Source organism: Stylophora pistillata, chromosome 1 (genome assembly GCF_964205215.1).
Source record: "Stylophora pistillata chromosome 1, jaStyPist1.2, whole genome shotgun sequence".
Classification (NCBI taxonomy): Eukaryota; Metazoa; Cnidaria; class Anthozoa; order Scleractinia; family Pocilloporidae; genus Stylophora; species Stylophora pistillata.
Genome location: NC_142519.1, coordinates 57,207,024 through 57,221,612, shown reverse-complemented (window position 1 = coordinate 57,221,612; position 14,589 = coordinate 57,207,024). Strand labels below are relative to the sequence as shown.

At 41.5% G+C, this 14,589-nt stretch overlaps 2 protein-coding genes across 2 annotated transcripts; one reads left to right on the top strand and one right to left on the bottom strand.

Annotated features, from left to right (window-relative positions):
• Positions 1 to 710: 710 nt before the first annotated feature.
• Positions 711 to 10,005, bottom strand: LOC148743265 (uncharacterized). The gene is made up of 3 exons (XM_088750571.1): positions 9,180 to 10,005; positions 6,779 to 9,044; positions 711 to 831 (listed from the first exon to the last, which is right to left on the bottom strand). Exons 1-3 carry the CDS (start codon positions 10,003 to 10,005, stop codon positions 711 to 713), a joined length of 3,213 nt encoding a protein of 1,070 aa, XP_088606697.1.
• Positions 10,006 to 12,902: 2,897 nt separating this feature from the next.
• LOC111327715 (uncharacterized) lies at positions 12,903 to 14,285 on the top strand. Its single transcript, XM_022931954.2, has 2 exons — positions 12,903 to 13,593; positions 13,666 to 14,285. The coding sequence occupies exons 1-2, from the start codon at positions 12,903 to 12,905 to the stop codon at positions 14,283 to 14,285; spliced, it is 1,311 nt and encodes a 436-aa protein (XP_022787689.2).
• The last annotated feature ends 304 nt before the right edge of the window (positions 14,286 to 14,589 follow it).

Genomic DNA, 14,589 nt, shown 5'->3' with positions numbered 1-14,589 from the left:
ACTGAGATCACATGTATAGGCGATCATCCCGGGATAAAGATGAAGACGTTTCAGCATCGCTTTGTGCAACATTTTACATTAAGATAGGAATGCCCTCCTTTTTTAAGGATAGCATAATCGAAACTGCCCATGGACACAAGGGATTTTGCAGGACATCTGTGCTTTACTAGTTCCTATCTCGTAGATGTAGTATTCACTCCAACTGATGTTGTCTAAATCAGAAAGAGGTTTGAGTCAATTTACGACGAAAGTTGATTGATCATAGTAGTAGTATAGGGGGCCTTACTGGGTAAAACCAAGAGCTCTGGATCCGAGTGTCTCGGCCGAGCTAGGTGTAACTAATTATTCATACCGGGTAAGTGAGCAAGGGGTTAGGGTTTAGGTTTAGTGTTAGGGTTTAGGGTTAGGTTATTGGGGGTTAGAATTTTGTAGGGGGTTAGGGTTTGTTTTTCGCGTAGGTTCATGAGTAGGGTTTTCAGGTTTTAAAAATTAACGGTACAAAGCTAACAAAAGAATCCAAGATGACGAAGGGATTAACTCCAACACACTGTTTTTACATATTAGAATTTTTATTGCCACACAGCGCGGTATTTGATTTGTAAATACATGAAATAGGCTAGAGAGGCAGTCATCAAGTCTCTGTATAACTGATGGAAAGTAGTTTGTTCTCTCACGTTTGAATCAGGTTTCAATTTCGTCAATGTATCTTGTCACTTGTCTGTGTATTTCACAAATAATTCGTCTAAGACGGCTCCAGCCCACTGGGGTTTCTGTTCAATATCTTCGTCCAAATGAGCCAGGAACAGTTGTTTTTCAGATGTCATTGTGTAACTAAAAAATGAATGAGAGAATGGATTAAAACAACCGCATCCCTATGTGGTTAGGGATTTTGAATGATAGAAACGTTTGTAGCCTCCCTCACACTTTGTAGTCATTGATATGGAGTTGACTCGGGAGGAGAGTACCGGTGTCTGCCGAAGCAGATGAAGACGGAACTTAGATGAAAGAGTGGAGACTCCAGAGGTTTCGAGTTCACCAGGAAAATGGAACCTTTCCAACCCAGCTTAAGTTCATTGCCACTCCACAATTCCAGTGCGAGGAAAGGAAAAGGAAAGTCGCGGAGGTATGCAAGTGCATGGAGGAGTTAGTACTGAAAGAAACGATAGAGTAGTTGGAGGAAGAAGTGAGAGAGGAAAGAAAGAGGTACGAAGAGTTTAAGGAAGGAAGGAAGAAAAGGAAATTGAGGAGAGAAGTAAATAATAGAGCTGTGCATTCTAAATACCTTGTTAACGCGAGGCTCCATAGATGAACGTTTTCGTAGTGCAATGTAAAATGAAATGTTTGTAAAGTGTATTTGCATTAAAATTATAAATAGATGTGATTGAAAGGAAATGTCACTCTGATTGACAAGTTGTCATAAAACATATCGTATATAAATCTGTCGTTTTGCACCCAATTGCTTCATTTTAGCTATGCCTTCCTTTGAAGACTTTACATGCGAATGCGGTGAATGCGACTCTTGTATATGGATTGATGAAATAGAGAAAGAAGCGTGGCACAGTGTAGAAATTAGGAGATTGAGAAAAGTATATATACCAAAGTGGATACAAGAAATTATCGATAAGATTGCTTTACTTAAATTAGATGATGCCTAAACACGTCAGTTGGAGTAAAGAAATCGCTTATAAACCTGCAGAAATATGGTATCAATGTACATCTTGCTGGTATTATACACATTACTATTGGAGTTATTGCCCGAGATATCAATTCCCTTTACGGCGTCTCGTCAATGAACGACCGATGGATATACCTTAAAAAACTTGAGGAACAGACAATTTCTCATCATTCGTAGCGAGGACAGTAAAGCAAACGCATCATGAGTGACGCGAGAATTTTGAATGAATGTGAATTATTGTACCAGAACAAGTATCTATTCGATTTGCGCGCACCTCATAGTTGCCATTAGGTCCACTCACATTATCTCCACCTACATTTTTAACTCCACTTACAAATCCTTACTTCCGCGAACAGCCACTTTATCGTCCTCAATTGCTGCCCATTTACATAATTCAGCTCTATTTAGCATGAATCCTCTCATCCTTTTTCCTTCATTTTTTTACCCTTACATTAGGGTACCAAGAATTCCACATAAAGACAGATGGCTTTGCTGCACGGAAATATTTACTCAGTCTTATTAAATAGTGTTATGTTCAGTTGGCCAAAAAATCCAACACATTTCAGTTTTAGATAAATCCCATTAATTTAAGTAAATGAGAATAATTTTCGTACTTGCGAGCATCGGTATGTTATCGTGTTAGCGAGTTGATGCTTTAGACAAAATTTCGAGGTTCACACTCGTTTCGTCTGCGATCCCTCACAAATTAGACAAATCCCATGTAAGAGTTATCTTACACTTCCAGACAAACACAGTAAATTGGCTGAGATAGCCAAACTTTGATCCGGCACATCCGAGAAAGAAGACACTGTAAAATAATCAGCTGCCATCCAAGTTCACAACTACTTTAATGACAATGACCTGTTTCCTGCCTTTCAGTCTGCTTATAGGATATATCATTTAACAGAGACTGCGCTACTTAGAGTTACCAATGACATCCTAAAGACTCTTGACTCCAACAGTCAAGGAGTACTTGTGCTACTTGACCTGTCCGCAGCATTCAACAACCTGGATCCCCAAATTCTCCTCACGAGCCGAAGAAAATATTTTAATTTCACAGGAACAGCCCTTAAATGGTTCTCCTCTTACTTGCTTTGCCGATCTCGGCAAGTCTCTTTGGTGGATACAACATCTCCGCCACGATGTTTAGAGTATGGTGTTTCCCCAGGGCTTAATACTTGGGCCACTGTTGTTCACTCTGTATATGGCACCCTCTCCAAGATGTCATATGTAGCCATGGTCTCAATTCCATGTTCTATGCTGATGACACCCAAATTTATATTGGTATTGATGATCCCAAACAATCCATAGACTCTTTCAATACTCTAAAGGCATGCACTAATGATCTTTTTTCATGGAACACTAAGAATATGTTAAAGTGCAACCTGAAAAAACTGAAATATTACATTTCATATCCCATTTCAGCAAGCAACCTACAGTTTACGAAACATTGTCATTAGCTAACACCTCAGTAGAAGTGAAAACAAAACCCAGGAATCTGGGTGTCACCTTGTCTTTCACTGAACATATTAAACGAAATGTGTAAGAAAGCTGGTCCTGCCATAAGATCAATTGGTCGTATCCAATCGTATCTTCCTTCTGATGGATTGAAAATGTTGGTGAATTCCCTTGTGATTTCCAGGCTTGACTATTGCAAGTCTCTCATATGACATCCCAAAATACCAGAGAGATAAGCTACAAAGAATTCAGAACACTGCAGCTTTGACCACATCACACCATTAATAAAGAGCCTGCACTGCCTACCTGTGGAAGCAAGGATTCACTTCAAGATTCTTCTTATCACATTTAAGATCTTAAATGGACAATCCGCTGGATATTTGAAACCTCTGATCAAGGATTATCGTCCACTAAGAACTCTACGATCGTCATCCTGTTCATTATTATACACTCCAGCCATAAAATCCAAAACGTATGGAGGATGCGCGTTCTCCACTGCAGCACCTCAGCTTTGGAACACCATCCCAGAATATATCAAAAATGTGGACAGTATTGCTACATTTAAAACAAAACTTAAAACTTCTTTTTAAAAAATATTTTAATTGATTCATGCTTGACATTTAGGACTATTAAAGCTTTATTGCAAGGTTTTTAATGGGCTTTCATATTGTAAAGTGCATTGGGGTCAGAAATATGCTTCACAAAAATCTATTTTATTATTATGTCGCAGAGAAATCAAGTGAATGCTACATTCTAATCAGGCAGCACAGGGCGAAAACCGTAACCTGTGAGCCATGGGAGTAAAAATAAATGTACATTAACTAATCCTAAAAAGCTTTTCCGTTGTGTCTACGGTCCTCCTTCTAACAGAAAGTCAAACTACCACCTTGAAAGTCCGGGCAATATTCAGCGTGCCCGAGAGCACTGCCCTCTGCATCTTTCACAGTACGTCTGTGCTTCTGCCTCCCACCAGCTTGCGCATCATGACATCCAGCTCCCGTGACCACCCCCCGAGGGCATCCATAATGATGTTATATTGCTTCACCTCGTAGCCTGGGAACTGCTGCCTTAGTTCCCAGCGAAGGGGTCCGTACTTCAGTGTCTTCTCTTCATCCTTTCTTGTCCGATTGTTAACCTACGGCAGCTCATTTCCAGCGTCACAACTCTCTTGCACATGATTTACAATGCGTGCATCCACCCTATTGCATCTGACCTCTTGTTGATCAGCATATATAGGGGCATCCCAATAAGCTTTAACATTCTCTGACTCATACACAGGCTTCAGCTTGTCGGGTGAGTACCAGGGTAGTATCTCGTCTATAAATCCCTCATCATACAACGGTTGGTAAAACAGTACCTTCAGTGCTGCGTCGTGTCTAGAGAGATACTTGCTCTGGGCCAGTGCACTGCATCCTGACAAGATATGTGCCACACTCTCTGGAGCCTTGCCACATAATCTGCACCTCATCTCGCCTTCTCCGCTTGTGTAGGTCTTCTGACACGTGTATACTCGCGTTGGCAATAGCTGCTCGTATTGCTGGACTCGACGAGTCCAGCAATTGTGTGTGATGGGCAGTTCTTACACTCTGTGAGCCACCAGAAACACCCATCGGCACTCAAATTCTCATCCTCCAGCCTAGTGGTCACTATACGCCCTTGCCACCGTTGGTTTCTGATCTCATCCTCTAACTTCTCAATTTGGCACCTCCGCACCTCTTTCTTGATCCCTTGCGCATGTTCCAAATCCAACTCCAGCCCCAACTCCTCCACGCACTTAGCCGTTTCTTTAAAAATTGACCTACGCCCCATCCTCGCCGCTTGCTCTTCAAACTCCCGTACCATTCCCAGTGCACGATCTTCATTACCATGGAGTCTGACTGCACCCTTGATTTTTGTGGCTTTGTACTCCATTTCAACAGAGCGCAATCCCTGCCCTCCTCTACTTCTTGGCATATACAAGACTATTATTATTATTATTATTATTGTTGTTATTATTGTTGTTATTATTATTATCATTATTATTATCACTACTACTGTTGGTAGGTTGTGAGCATCACGCTACAAACAAGGGTCTCTTATCTCTCATTTTGTGCCACTTTTTTTAATGAATGTGGCATTCTCTTTGATCCCCGAAAAGTTGAAGATTTGTAGTATTCATCACAAACGGAACTTTCGCCTTCAATCACGCAGAAAGGATCTCGTACAAGTTGGATCAATGGTTCCTCCTGTACAAGTCGTTTACAACGCCATTTTTACTTTCAGAAGCTTGGTATCTTAGCTTGTTTACATAGGTCAAATGACATAAATAAAGAAAACTGATTGGTTCAAGCGTGATGTTAAAAAATAAGTGTGGTTTACTGTAACCGTGACTTGGTTGCGTGACTTCCAATTAGAGCATAAACGTGATGCCAGTTTCTCATTTCTTTCCAGTCTTTATCTGCTATTTTGCAATAATTTTATAACATCTAACCTCTACAGTTTCGTAATCACTTGAAGCATTTACAATGTCGTACGCACCTCCTTCCAACTATATATTTAATACGAAATTGGCACCACAACCTCCTTCACTGAAATATGTCTCACAGTCAGTGGAAGATAATGTTGCACTGTCCTTTGACATACCTTTCCCTGTGCTTAAAGCTTGGAACGAATTCCTTGATAAACCAGAAAATGAAGAGGCAGAGGATGAAGAATACGTGAATGGTGAACTGTCGCAAGGTCCGATCATAATGGAAGTATTTCACAAGGCGGGCTGTCTCTTGAGCAATAAAATGCGAACGGGAAATGAATGGTTCGACCGTCACTTGAAAGATCTGTGCCTAAACGATTTTGGCAACATCATGCATCTTCACGCCCCTTTTCTTGTTTTAACTTGTCAAAAATTCGAAAGAACTGAGAAAAGAGTTGAGTGAATCCCTACGAAAATTAGCTTCTTCTGTGAAGTTTCAATACCGACAGATCAGGGGGAGAAAGGGCATTGCCCTGGACTTGAAAATAAAAAAGTTTCATGTCTTTCAGAGGCAGTTCAATCAGTGGCAGAGCTGGAGAGGGAAAATGAACAACTTAAAGGAGTTGAACTCTTCCCTGCATGAAGAAATAGAAGAGTGGAAATCAAACTATGCAAATTTAGAGGAATAAAAGAGAGAAATGTTTCATATATCGCAAGCTCAGATAAGAACACTTCAAAATGATGTACAAAAAGCTGAGACCACAAATTTATTTATTTTTTATTTATTACAATTTAATGACACATATAACTTACTTACTTACTTACTTACTTACATTAATAGATAATAATACAAAAGAGTAAAAAGAAAGGTGCCATAAGGATGGCCCGCAAAAGAGATAAATCCCCATGCACGGCAGACCACCTTTAACAAAAAAACAAATCCAAACTAAAATCAATCAAATCTTGCAGTCAAATAATCCCTTACACCCCTTTTAAAACAAGAAACACTTGGAGCCTGACGGACCGATAGTGGCAGCCCATTCCACATGTGGACAATCCTATTAAAATAGCAAAACCTAAAAGTATCAGTCTTTGCGTAGTTCTTTTTTAATTTAAGTTCGTCCTTACCCCTCAACGAGTATCTTTCCGAATGTGAATAAAATTGGATATAAGAGGATATATCTATATTAATATACCCATTAAGAACTCTATAAAAAAATAGTACGTCAAAAAAGAAGCATCTGTCCTCTAGAGATAACAGGTTCAGTTTTTCTTTACGAGTGTTGTAATCATCATCAGTTTTTAGAATAAACTTGGTGGCTCTTCGCTGAATCCTTTCCAATTTATTAATGTTTCTAGCCGTGAAGGGTGACCAGACAATAGTACAGTATTCCAATTGGGACCTTACCAAAGCACAGTACAACCTTCTTAACATGTTAACATCTTTCAGACCCTTGCATGTCCTTTTAATAAGGCCAAGAATCTTGTTAGCCTTGCTTGATATCTTATCAACATGAGCATTCCAGGACAACTTGTTACTAGTAACTAATCCAAGATCACAGAATTCAGATGTTTCTTCCAGAGAGCTCTCATTCAGCTTAAGGTCAGAACGAAAAGGCATACTTTTTTTCGTGATACGCATCAATTTGCATTTCTTCACATTAAAATCCATTAGATTTCGCTGACTCCAGATGTGTAGATTATTCAGGTCAGATTGAAAATCATGTTGGTCTGATGTACAGTTTATCAGTCTTGATGTTTTACAATCATCTGCGTACAGTGCGATTGTGTTTCCAGGCATAACCACATCAGGCAAATCACTAATGAATATTACAAAAAATAATGGCCCCAGTAGGGAGCCCTGTGGTACACCAGATGGGATAACAGACCAGGTAGAACTCTGTCCTTCAATAACAACCCTTTGCTCTCTGTGGGTCAAGTAATCCTCGCACCATCTTAGTAGGCTACCAGAGATGCCGAAATTACACAACTTCAGAAGAAGTATATCATGTGATACTCTGTCAAATGCCTTAGAAAAATCTAAGAACACGACATCCACCTGTAGTCCATCATCCAAGGCCTTTGTCCACTGATGGTGTGTTAATACCAACTGGGTAGCACACGAGCGACCCCTTATGAAACCATGTTGCCAATCTGTCAGGTAAGGGGCCACATGAGAATATATGGCATTATATACAATCTTCTCTTGGCATTTACTTGGAATCGATAACAGGGATATAGATCGATAATTCTCTACCACATCTTTAGCATCTGATTTAAACACAGGAGTGACATTAGCTCTTTTCCATGAAGAAGGAACTCTCCCACACCTGAACGACAAGTTAAACAGTAGAACCAATGGGTAAGATAGCTCCTCTGCACATTCCCTCAATATCCTCGCAGGAATGCCGTCTACTCCAGTTGCTTTATTAATGTCCAAGTTGCAGAGGATATTCTTAACTTCACTGTACGAAGTGAATACATCCATCAATAAGTTAGGATTAATCACATCAAAATGAGAGCTGCCAGAGTTTGATGTTTTTGTAGAGAAAACGGAGCTGAAGAATTCATTGAACAGGGAAGCTTTTTCCACAGGATCTTTTGCAGACCTGGCTTTGCCAGAGTAAGTTATTACTTCTGGCAGTCTCTTGCTCTTGGACTTAAGAGAATGAAAAGACCAAAACTTCCTTGGATTAGTCTTCAGCTTATCCGATAGAGACTTTAAGTACTGGAAATACTTAAAGGAGATAAGACGTTTGGTCTGTTTCCTAAGAAGTTTAAACTTTGTTGTCACCTCAAGAGAAGCATTGGCCCTTAAACGCTTCCACAAGACTTTCTTTTTCCTCACTAACTTTAAGACCTCTTTATCTATCCATGGAGGTCTTGGCTTGCGTCTAAGCTTCATCTTTGGTACATGTTGATTGACTGCCGCGAGAACAAGATCTTGGAAATTCGCCGTACCTGAGTCAATATCCTCACAGGATATGTAGGAATCCCATAAAATGTGAGAAAATGTATTTCTTAGACCATCAATGTCAGCTTTATCATATCGGTAAACTAATCTTTGACTGTTTTTCGGCCTGTTGAACTTTTTCTTGATCGCGAAACAGACTGGGAAATGATCTGAATCAAATCCATTTGGGTGCACAGTAGTTCCTTCGATGAGTGATTCATGATTCGTCAACACAAGGTCTAAGATGTTACCAGATGATAAGGTATTAGTGGCACTGGGACGAGTGATATATGGGTTTGTTTGGGTGAGAAAATGGTCATCCAGGATTTCACAAAAAGTTTCAGTCAAATTGTCTAAAATAGTTGGTGATCCAGTAGACCAATCGACACAGGGAAAATTAAAATCGCCAGTGATAATTAAATCAGCGATTCCTGTACCAGAAGCTTTATTGAGAAATCTCCTGAATTCATCCAAGAACGTCTCTTCAGCGTCTGGTGGTCTGTAAAAAACTGCAAATAATAGACATCATGTATTACTGGTCTTTAATTCACAGGCTAGCATCTCCGCATTTACCTCAAGATCGTATCTCCGTACACATGGCAGGTGTGATTTAGTTGCGAGCAACACTCCTCCACCACGCCTACCACGTCTATCCCGACGAAGGATACTATAACCCTCAAGATGTAGATCACGGTCATCAAATTCATTGTCTAACCAAGTCTCCGTCAAGGGAACAATGTCAAAGGAGTCCATTAATAACAAAGCATTTAGGTCGTTGATCTTGTTTCGAATACTTCTCGTATTTAATAATAAGCACTTGGAGAAGCCATTAGCAGAGTGAGGGGAAGATTCCGCAGAGACATCAGAGCTTAAGCTTACATTCTGCCCAGTTGAGAAGGACGACTCAAAGAATGAATCAGTGAAGTTAAAAGGCCACCCACAATTTTTGTCACAGAACCACTGCTCATCAGAAGACCCCAAGTCAATATAAGCCTGTAGATCCATGGTAATGCACTTTAGGTGGAACCATTTGTTACAACCATCGCAGAGAATCCCTTTCTGATTGGAGCGAACAGACTTCGTACATACATCACAAGGGCACTTCCAAAGAGGTTTTTTGCGAGTTGTGGATAATCCCGGAGATAATGACTGTTCTGGTCCAGGGTTTATTTCGATGTCTCCACATTGTACCAATCTTGAGATATTAAATGTAGAAACAGAATTGGGATATCGAGTCAGGTCTGTACCAAAATATCCCTTCGCACGTGTTCCAAGATGGCGGACTCGCGATGTCAATGCAACAAAGAAGTTTCGAGTCGTCTCCAAGTCTATGACGCCTCCAACAAGATGCAGACGAGTCTTGGGATGAGATAGTCGTATTTTGAGGAAAGTAAAACTATTACAGGCTAAGAAACAAACTAAAAAAGCGGTAAAAACAGGAGGGAGGGAAAACTTACAACCAGCCGCCATGACTACCGCTGACGTACCGCTGTACCTCCCGGGCCAAATAAAGAATTAATTAGGTTAAGCAATGGTATTGGTGGAAAGGAATGTACAAAGATGTTGAACATTGATGTAAGTCTTGCACTGAGTGCTCCATGAAGAAATCGCCTAGGAATACCAAAAAGGCACCCTTACTTCCAATTCCAGTGGAGAAATGCTTTTGGTAAGGTGGCTGTTGATGTGTTAGGGCCTTTCCCACCTTCTAATAGAGATAATAGGTACGTTCTCGTTTTCAGTGATTATCTTGCCTGATGGTGTGATGCATTTTCTCTTCTGAGCTATGAGGCAACTGTAATTTCTCTTCTATTAGTGAATGAGATCATTGCCAGACATGGTGCACCTATAGTTTTGTTGTCTGATAGAGGAAGAAACTTCCTGTCTAAAGTGGTCGCAGATGTTTGTAAAGTTTTCCGCATTCACAAGGTTAAAACTTCTAGTTATCACCAGCAGACTGATGGCTTAGTTGAAAGATTTAACTCTACTTTATGTCAATCTCTGTCAATGTTTGTCGCAAAGAATCAAAAGGATTGGGATGATTTTACGCGTGACATGAAGGCTGTGGGTATTGACACAGAGACCTGGGAAAATCTCACAGCTGATTGGTCACAATGGAGAGGAACCGTGACCGTTCAAAAACTCTGTGATTTCACAAATGCTTATGCTCAGGAACACATTGCTGACAATCCAACCTATCAAAACAAAGCCAAAGGCTGGGATTTGATATCTGTCACGGAAATGTATGGTTTTATTGCCTGCTTGATTTATATGGGCTTCATGCAGTTACTTCAGCAAGAGTATTACTGGTCCTCTGCATCATTGTACAATGGCAACTGGGCTCGTCGTATGATTTCCCCCAGGGCAATCATGGCATTTTTCAGATGTAATGATCATACAGTTATGGATAACAATGACAAACTCCGACAAGTAATATATCTGATTGACCATGTCAAGCAGTCCTGCCAAGAATTTTCCAATGCAGCAAGGAAGTTGAAGTGGACGAGAGGATGGTGTGATCGAAGCACAGATCTGGTATGAGACAATACAATAAAGACAACCCCACAAAATGGGGTTTGAAACTGTGGGTCCTGGCCGATTCAGATACACATTACACTTATAATTTCAATGTGTATCTTGGAAAGGCCAGAACAGCAACATCAGGAAAACGGCTTGGCTATGATGTGGTCTTGGAACTAACAGAGTGCTTGCATCAACAAGGTTATCATGTGTACACTGATAATTACTATACCTAGCTTCCTCTTCTGGTGGACTTGAAACAACTGGGACTTCTAGCCTGTGGTACAACATCAGCAATCAGAAAGCGTTTTCCAAAAGAAATGAAAACAAGTGGTACATGGGCCAAAAAGGTGAACCGTGGAAAACAAACGTGGCGACGGTTTGATGAAGGTGTTCTTGGTATCCAGTGGAAAGACAACAAAGTTGTTAGTATGCTGAGCACCATTCATAGAGGAAGTGACAATGTCTGGTGTAGATGGCGATGTAAGGATCCTCGCACAGGAAGGTTCTCTATCAAAGTCTTGAAACAGAATGGTGGTTCTGGATCGTCCTACCCAAAGGAGGAGATCGCTGACATATTGGGCCTGGACGCTGAGCGTAAACCACTACATGTGGCTGTTTTTGGAGCAAAGTCAATTGTGACAGATAGCAAAACTGTAACTGTGCACCTAGAAAGTATAGATGGGAGCGTTAAGAAGTGTGTATTTCTGTGGACAACCCCCAAAATTTGTGAAATGAAAGCAGTTGACTGGTCACCCAATGCAAGGAAACTAGACCATCTTCGTGATTTGGAGATAGAGAAGCCAGTTGAACATGGAGAAGTTGATGTACTGATTGGAAGTGATTATTATGAGGAACTTCTTCTACCACTTCAACATCGCACAGGAAAGCGGGGGGAGCCTGTGGGGATAAAGACACCACTTGGATGGACAATTGTTGGACATGTCTCAGAAATAGCAAATGAGGGTAATATTGCTAACCATGTCTACACATTCCATGCAACCTTTACACCGGAAATGAGGGCCGATGAGTTGATGTGGAAGGTGTGGGATGAAGAATTGCTGGGAATCACTAACCAAAACAAGTCTTTGACTGTAGAAGAGGTGCTTGCTATTCACAAGGTAGCAGAGTCGAGGTGTTATGCTGAGGGACGTTATGAAGTGGCAATTCCATAGCAAGACGATGAACCACCATTGTATTAGAACAGGAATACTGCTGAGGACCGGCTCTACTCTCTTGAGAAGCACTTACAACAAAGGCCAGACGTTGCCGAGAAATATTGTCAGGTGATGGAAGCAAATGAAGCCAAGGGTTACATCCGGAAACTGGAGCCAGGAGAAATTGATGATGGCCCAAGTTGGTACCTACCTCATTTTCCCGTGGTAAGAGAAGATAAAGAGACTACCAAAGTGAGGATAGTGTACGATTCAGCAGCCAGATACGGCGGAGTAAGCCTCAATGATACCATGTTGGCTGGACCAAAACTGCAGCAAGATATCTTTGACGTGCTATTGCCTTTCCGCAGTAATCCGGTAGCCCTGGTGGCGGATCTGATGGAAATGTTCTCGCAAGTCGTCATGGCGAAGAAAGATAGACGGTACCACTGCTTCCTGTGGCGAGGCCTAGACCTCTCAAAACCCCCTGAAGTCTATGAAGCAGTGAGATTAGTGTTTGGTGATCGTGCTTCACCTTACTTGGCCCAGTATGTTGTGCGACAACATGCAGAAGATAACAGAGATAACTACCCGCTAGTAGTGAACATTATCCTATTACAGATGTACATGGATGACATTATGACCTCATTGGAGACGGATGATGAAGCGATTGAAGCTTGAGACCAGCTTAGAGAGATGCTTGGCAAGGCAGGCTTCAAAATACGGCGTTTGTGTAGTAACAGGCCAGAGGTACTTAGAGATGTTTCTGTGGAAGATCGTGTGGCGAATGTTAACATTGAGGAGTCTGAACTACCTTGCATGAAGGCGTTAGGAGTGCAATGGAATGCTGAGACGGATATGTTTACCTTCAAATTGAACCCCCCTCAGGATGTTGTCTATACGAAGCGAGGGTTCCTAAAGAAACTAGCCATGCTGTTTGACCCATTACAAATGCTAGCACCATTCACAGTTAGGGCCAGGATGGCTATGCAGGAGACGTGGCTACTGGGTTTAGGTTGGGATGATGAGTTCCCCAGTAACTTAAAGAAGATGTGTCAAGAATGGTTCAGTCAGTTACCTGAACTTTCTGGAATCCAAGTTCCAAGGTGCTATCATGTTGCTGAGAAAATTGTGGAAGACGCCTCTATCCATACTATGGTGGATGCATCGTTGTTGGCCTATGCTGCTGTAAGTTATGCGCGGCATAAATATGAAGAGGGAGAAGTGACTGTGCGATTTACTGCAGCGAAAGCGAAGATTGCACCTATGAAGGCGACATCAGTCCCAAGGCTAGAACTAATGGCAGCAGTGTTAGGTCTTAGACTGGCGAGGAAGGTGTCAGAGCTGTTACAGATACCTTTTGAGAACTGTACACTATGGACAGACAGTAAGGACATCATTTTCTGGATTCAGGGGCAGTCGAGAAGGTATAAGACTTTTGTTGCTAACTGAATATCAGAGATCCATCAGAAGTCTAGTCCCAGACAATGGCGAGATGTCCCCACCGATTTGAACTGTGCGGATGATGCAACTCGCAGACTACATGCGAAGGTGCTGACAGGTGAACAATGCTGGTTTAGAGGAACTGAATTCCTGAGTGAGCATGAAGATGCCTGGCCTCAAGGAAAATGCACAGTGCTTGAAGAACGTTCAGAAAAATGTCTCGCTGAGATAGTCAAACCGAAGATGACCTTTGCAATAGAGATTTCACAACCGTTGATGAATCCACTAAAGTATTCTAGTTGGAACCGACTTAGAGGAGTCACAGCATGGGTGAGACATTTTGCTGATTTGTTGTTAGCCAAAGTAAAGAATAAACAAGGCGAACCTTTAGATGTTGTTACCAGGAGCAGACTTACATTGACACCAACTGAAATAGACAGAGGTGGAAAACTGTGGGTGAAACAAGCACGGGAAGAAAGATTTCCAGAAGAGATAAAAGATCTGATTGGAGGAAAAGACGTCAGAGGACAGAACCACTTGAAACTCCTTACCCCTATTGTGGATGAGCTAGGTATAATGAGTCGGAGGGAGGATTGGACCGAGCAGAACTATCTTACGATGCAGCACACCCCATGATCTTGCCAAAGAAACATCACATCACCCAATTAATTGTTGCAGACGTGCATAACCGTTGCCGACATGCAGGCTTCAACCACGTGCTAGCTCAGGTACAAAACCGATACTGGGTTATAGATGGTCAACAGGAGGTGAAGAATTGGGACAAGGAATGTAAGATGTGTGAGAGAAGACGTGTACAGCCATCAGTGCAGATCATGGCACCACTTCCAAGGACCAGAGTTGGAACAACGATGAGAGCGTTTGCATAGTGCTGTGTTGATTACGCTGGCCCCTTCACGACCAAGATTACTCGAAGAGTTTC

What these genes read in the sequence shown, in the direction of transcription:
- LOC148743265 (XM_088750571.1), bottom strand. Translation starts at nt 10,005, where the DNA reads ATGGCGGCTGGTTGTAAGTTTTCCCTCCCTCCTGTTTTTACCGCTTTT. An exon ending in CCTTCGTCGGGATAGACGTG is followed by an intron (nt 9,045 to 9,179) that starts GTAGGCGTGGTG and finishes TATTATTTGCAG; the next exon opens with TTTTTTACAGACCACCAGAC. An exon ending in TTTTATAGAGTTCTTAATGG is followed by an intron (nt 832 to 6,778) that starts GTATATTAATAT and finishes TTCATTTTTTAG; the next exon opens with TTACACAATGACATCTGAAA.
- LOC111327715 (XM_022931954.2), top strand. Translation starts at nt 12,903, where the DNA reads ATGCTTGGCAAGGCAGGCTTCAAAATACGGCGTTTGTGTAGTAACAGG. An exon ending in CTGTACACTATGGACAGACA is followed by an intron (nt 13,594 to 13,665) that starts GTAAGGACATCA and finishes ACTGAATATCAG; the next exon opens with AGATCCATCAGAAGTCTAGT.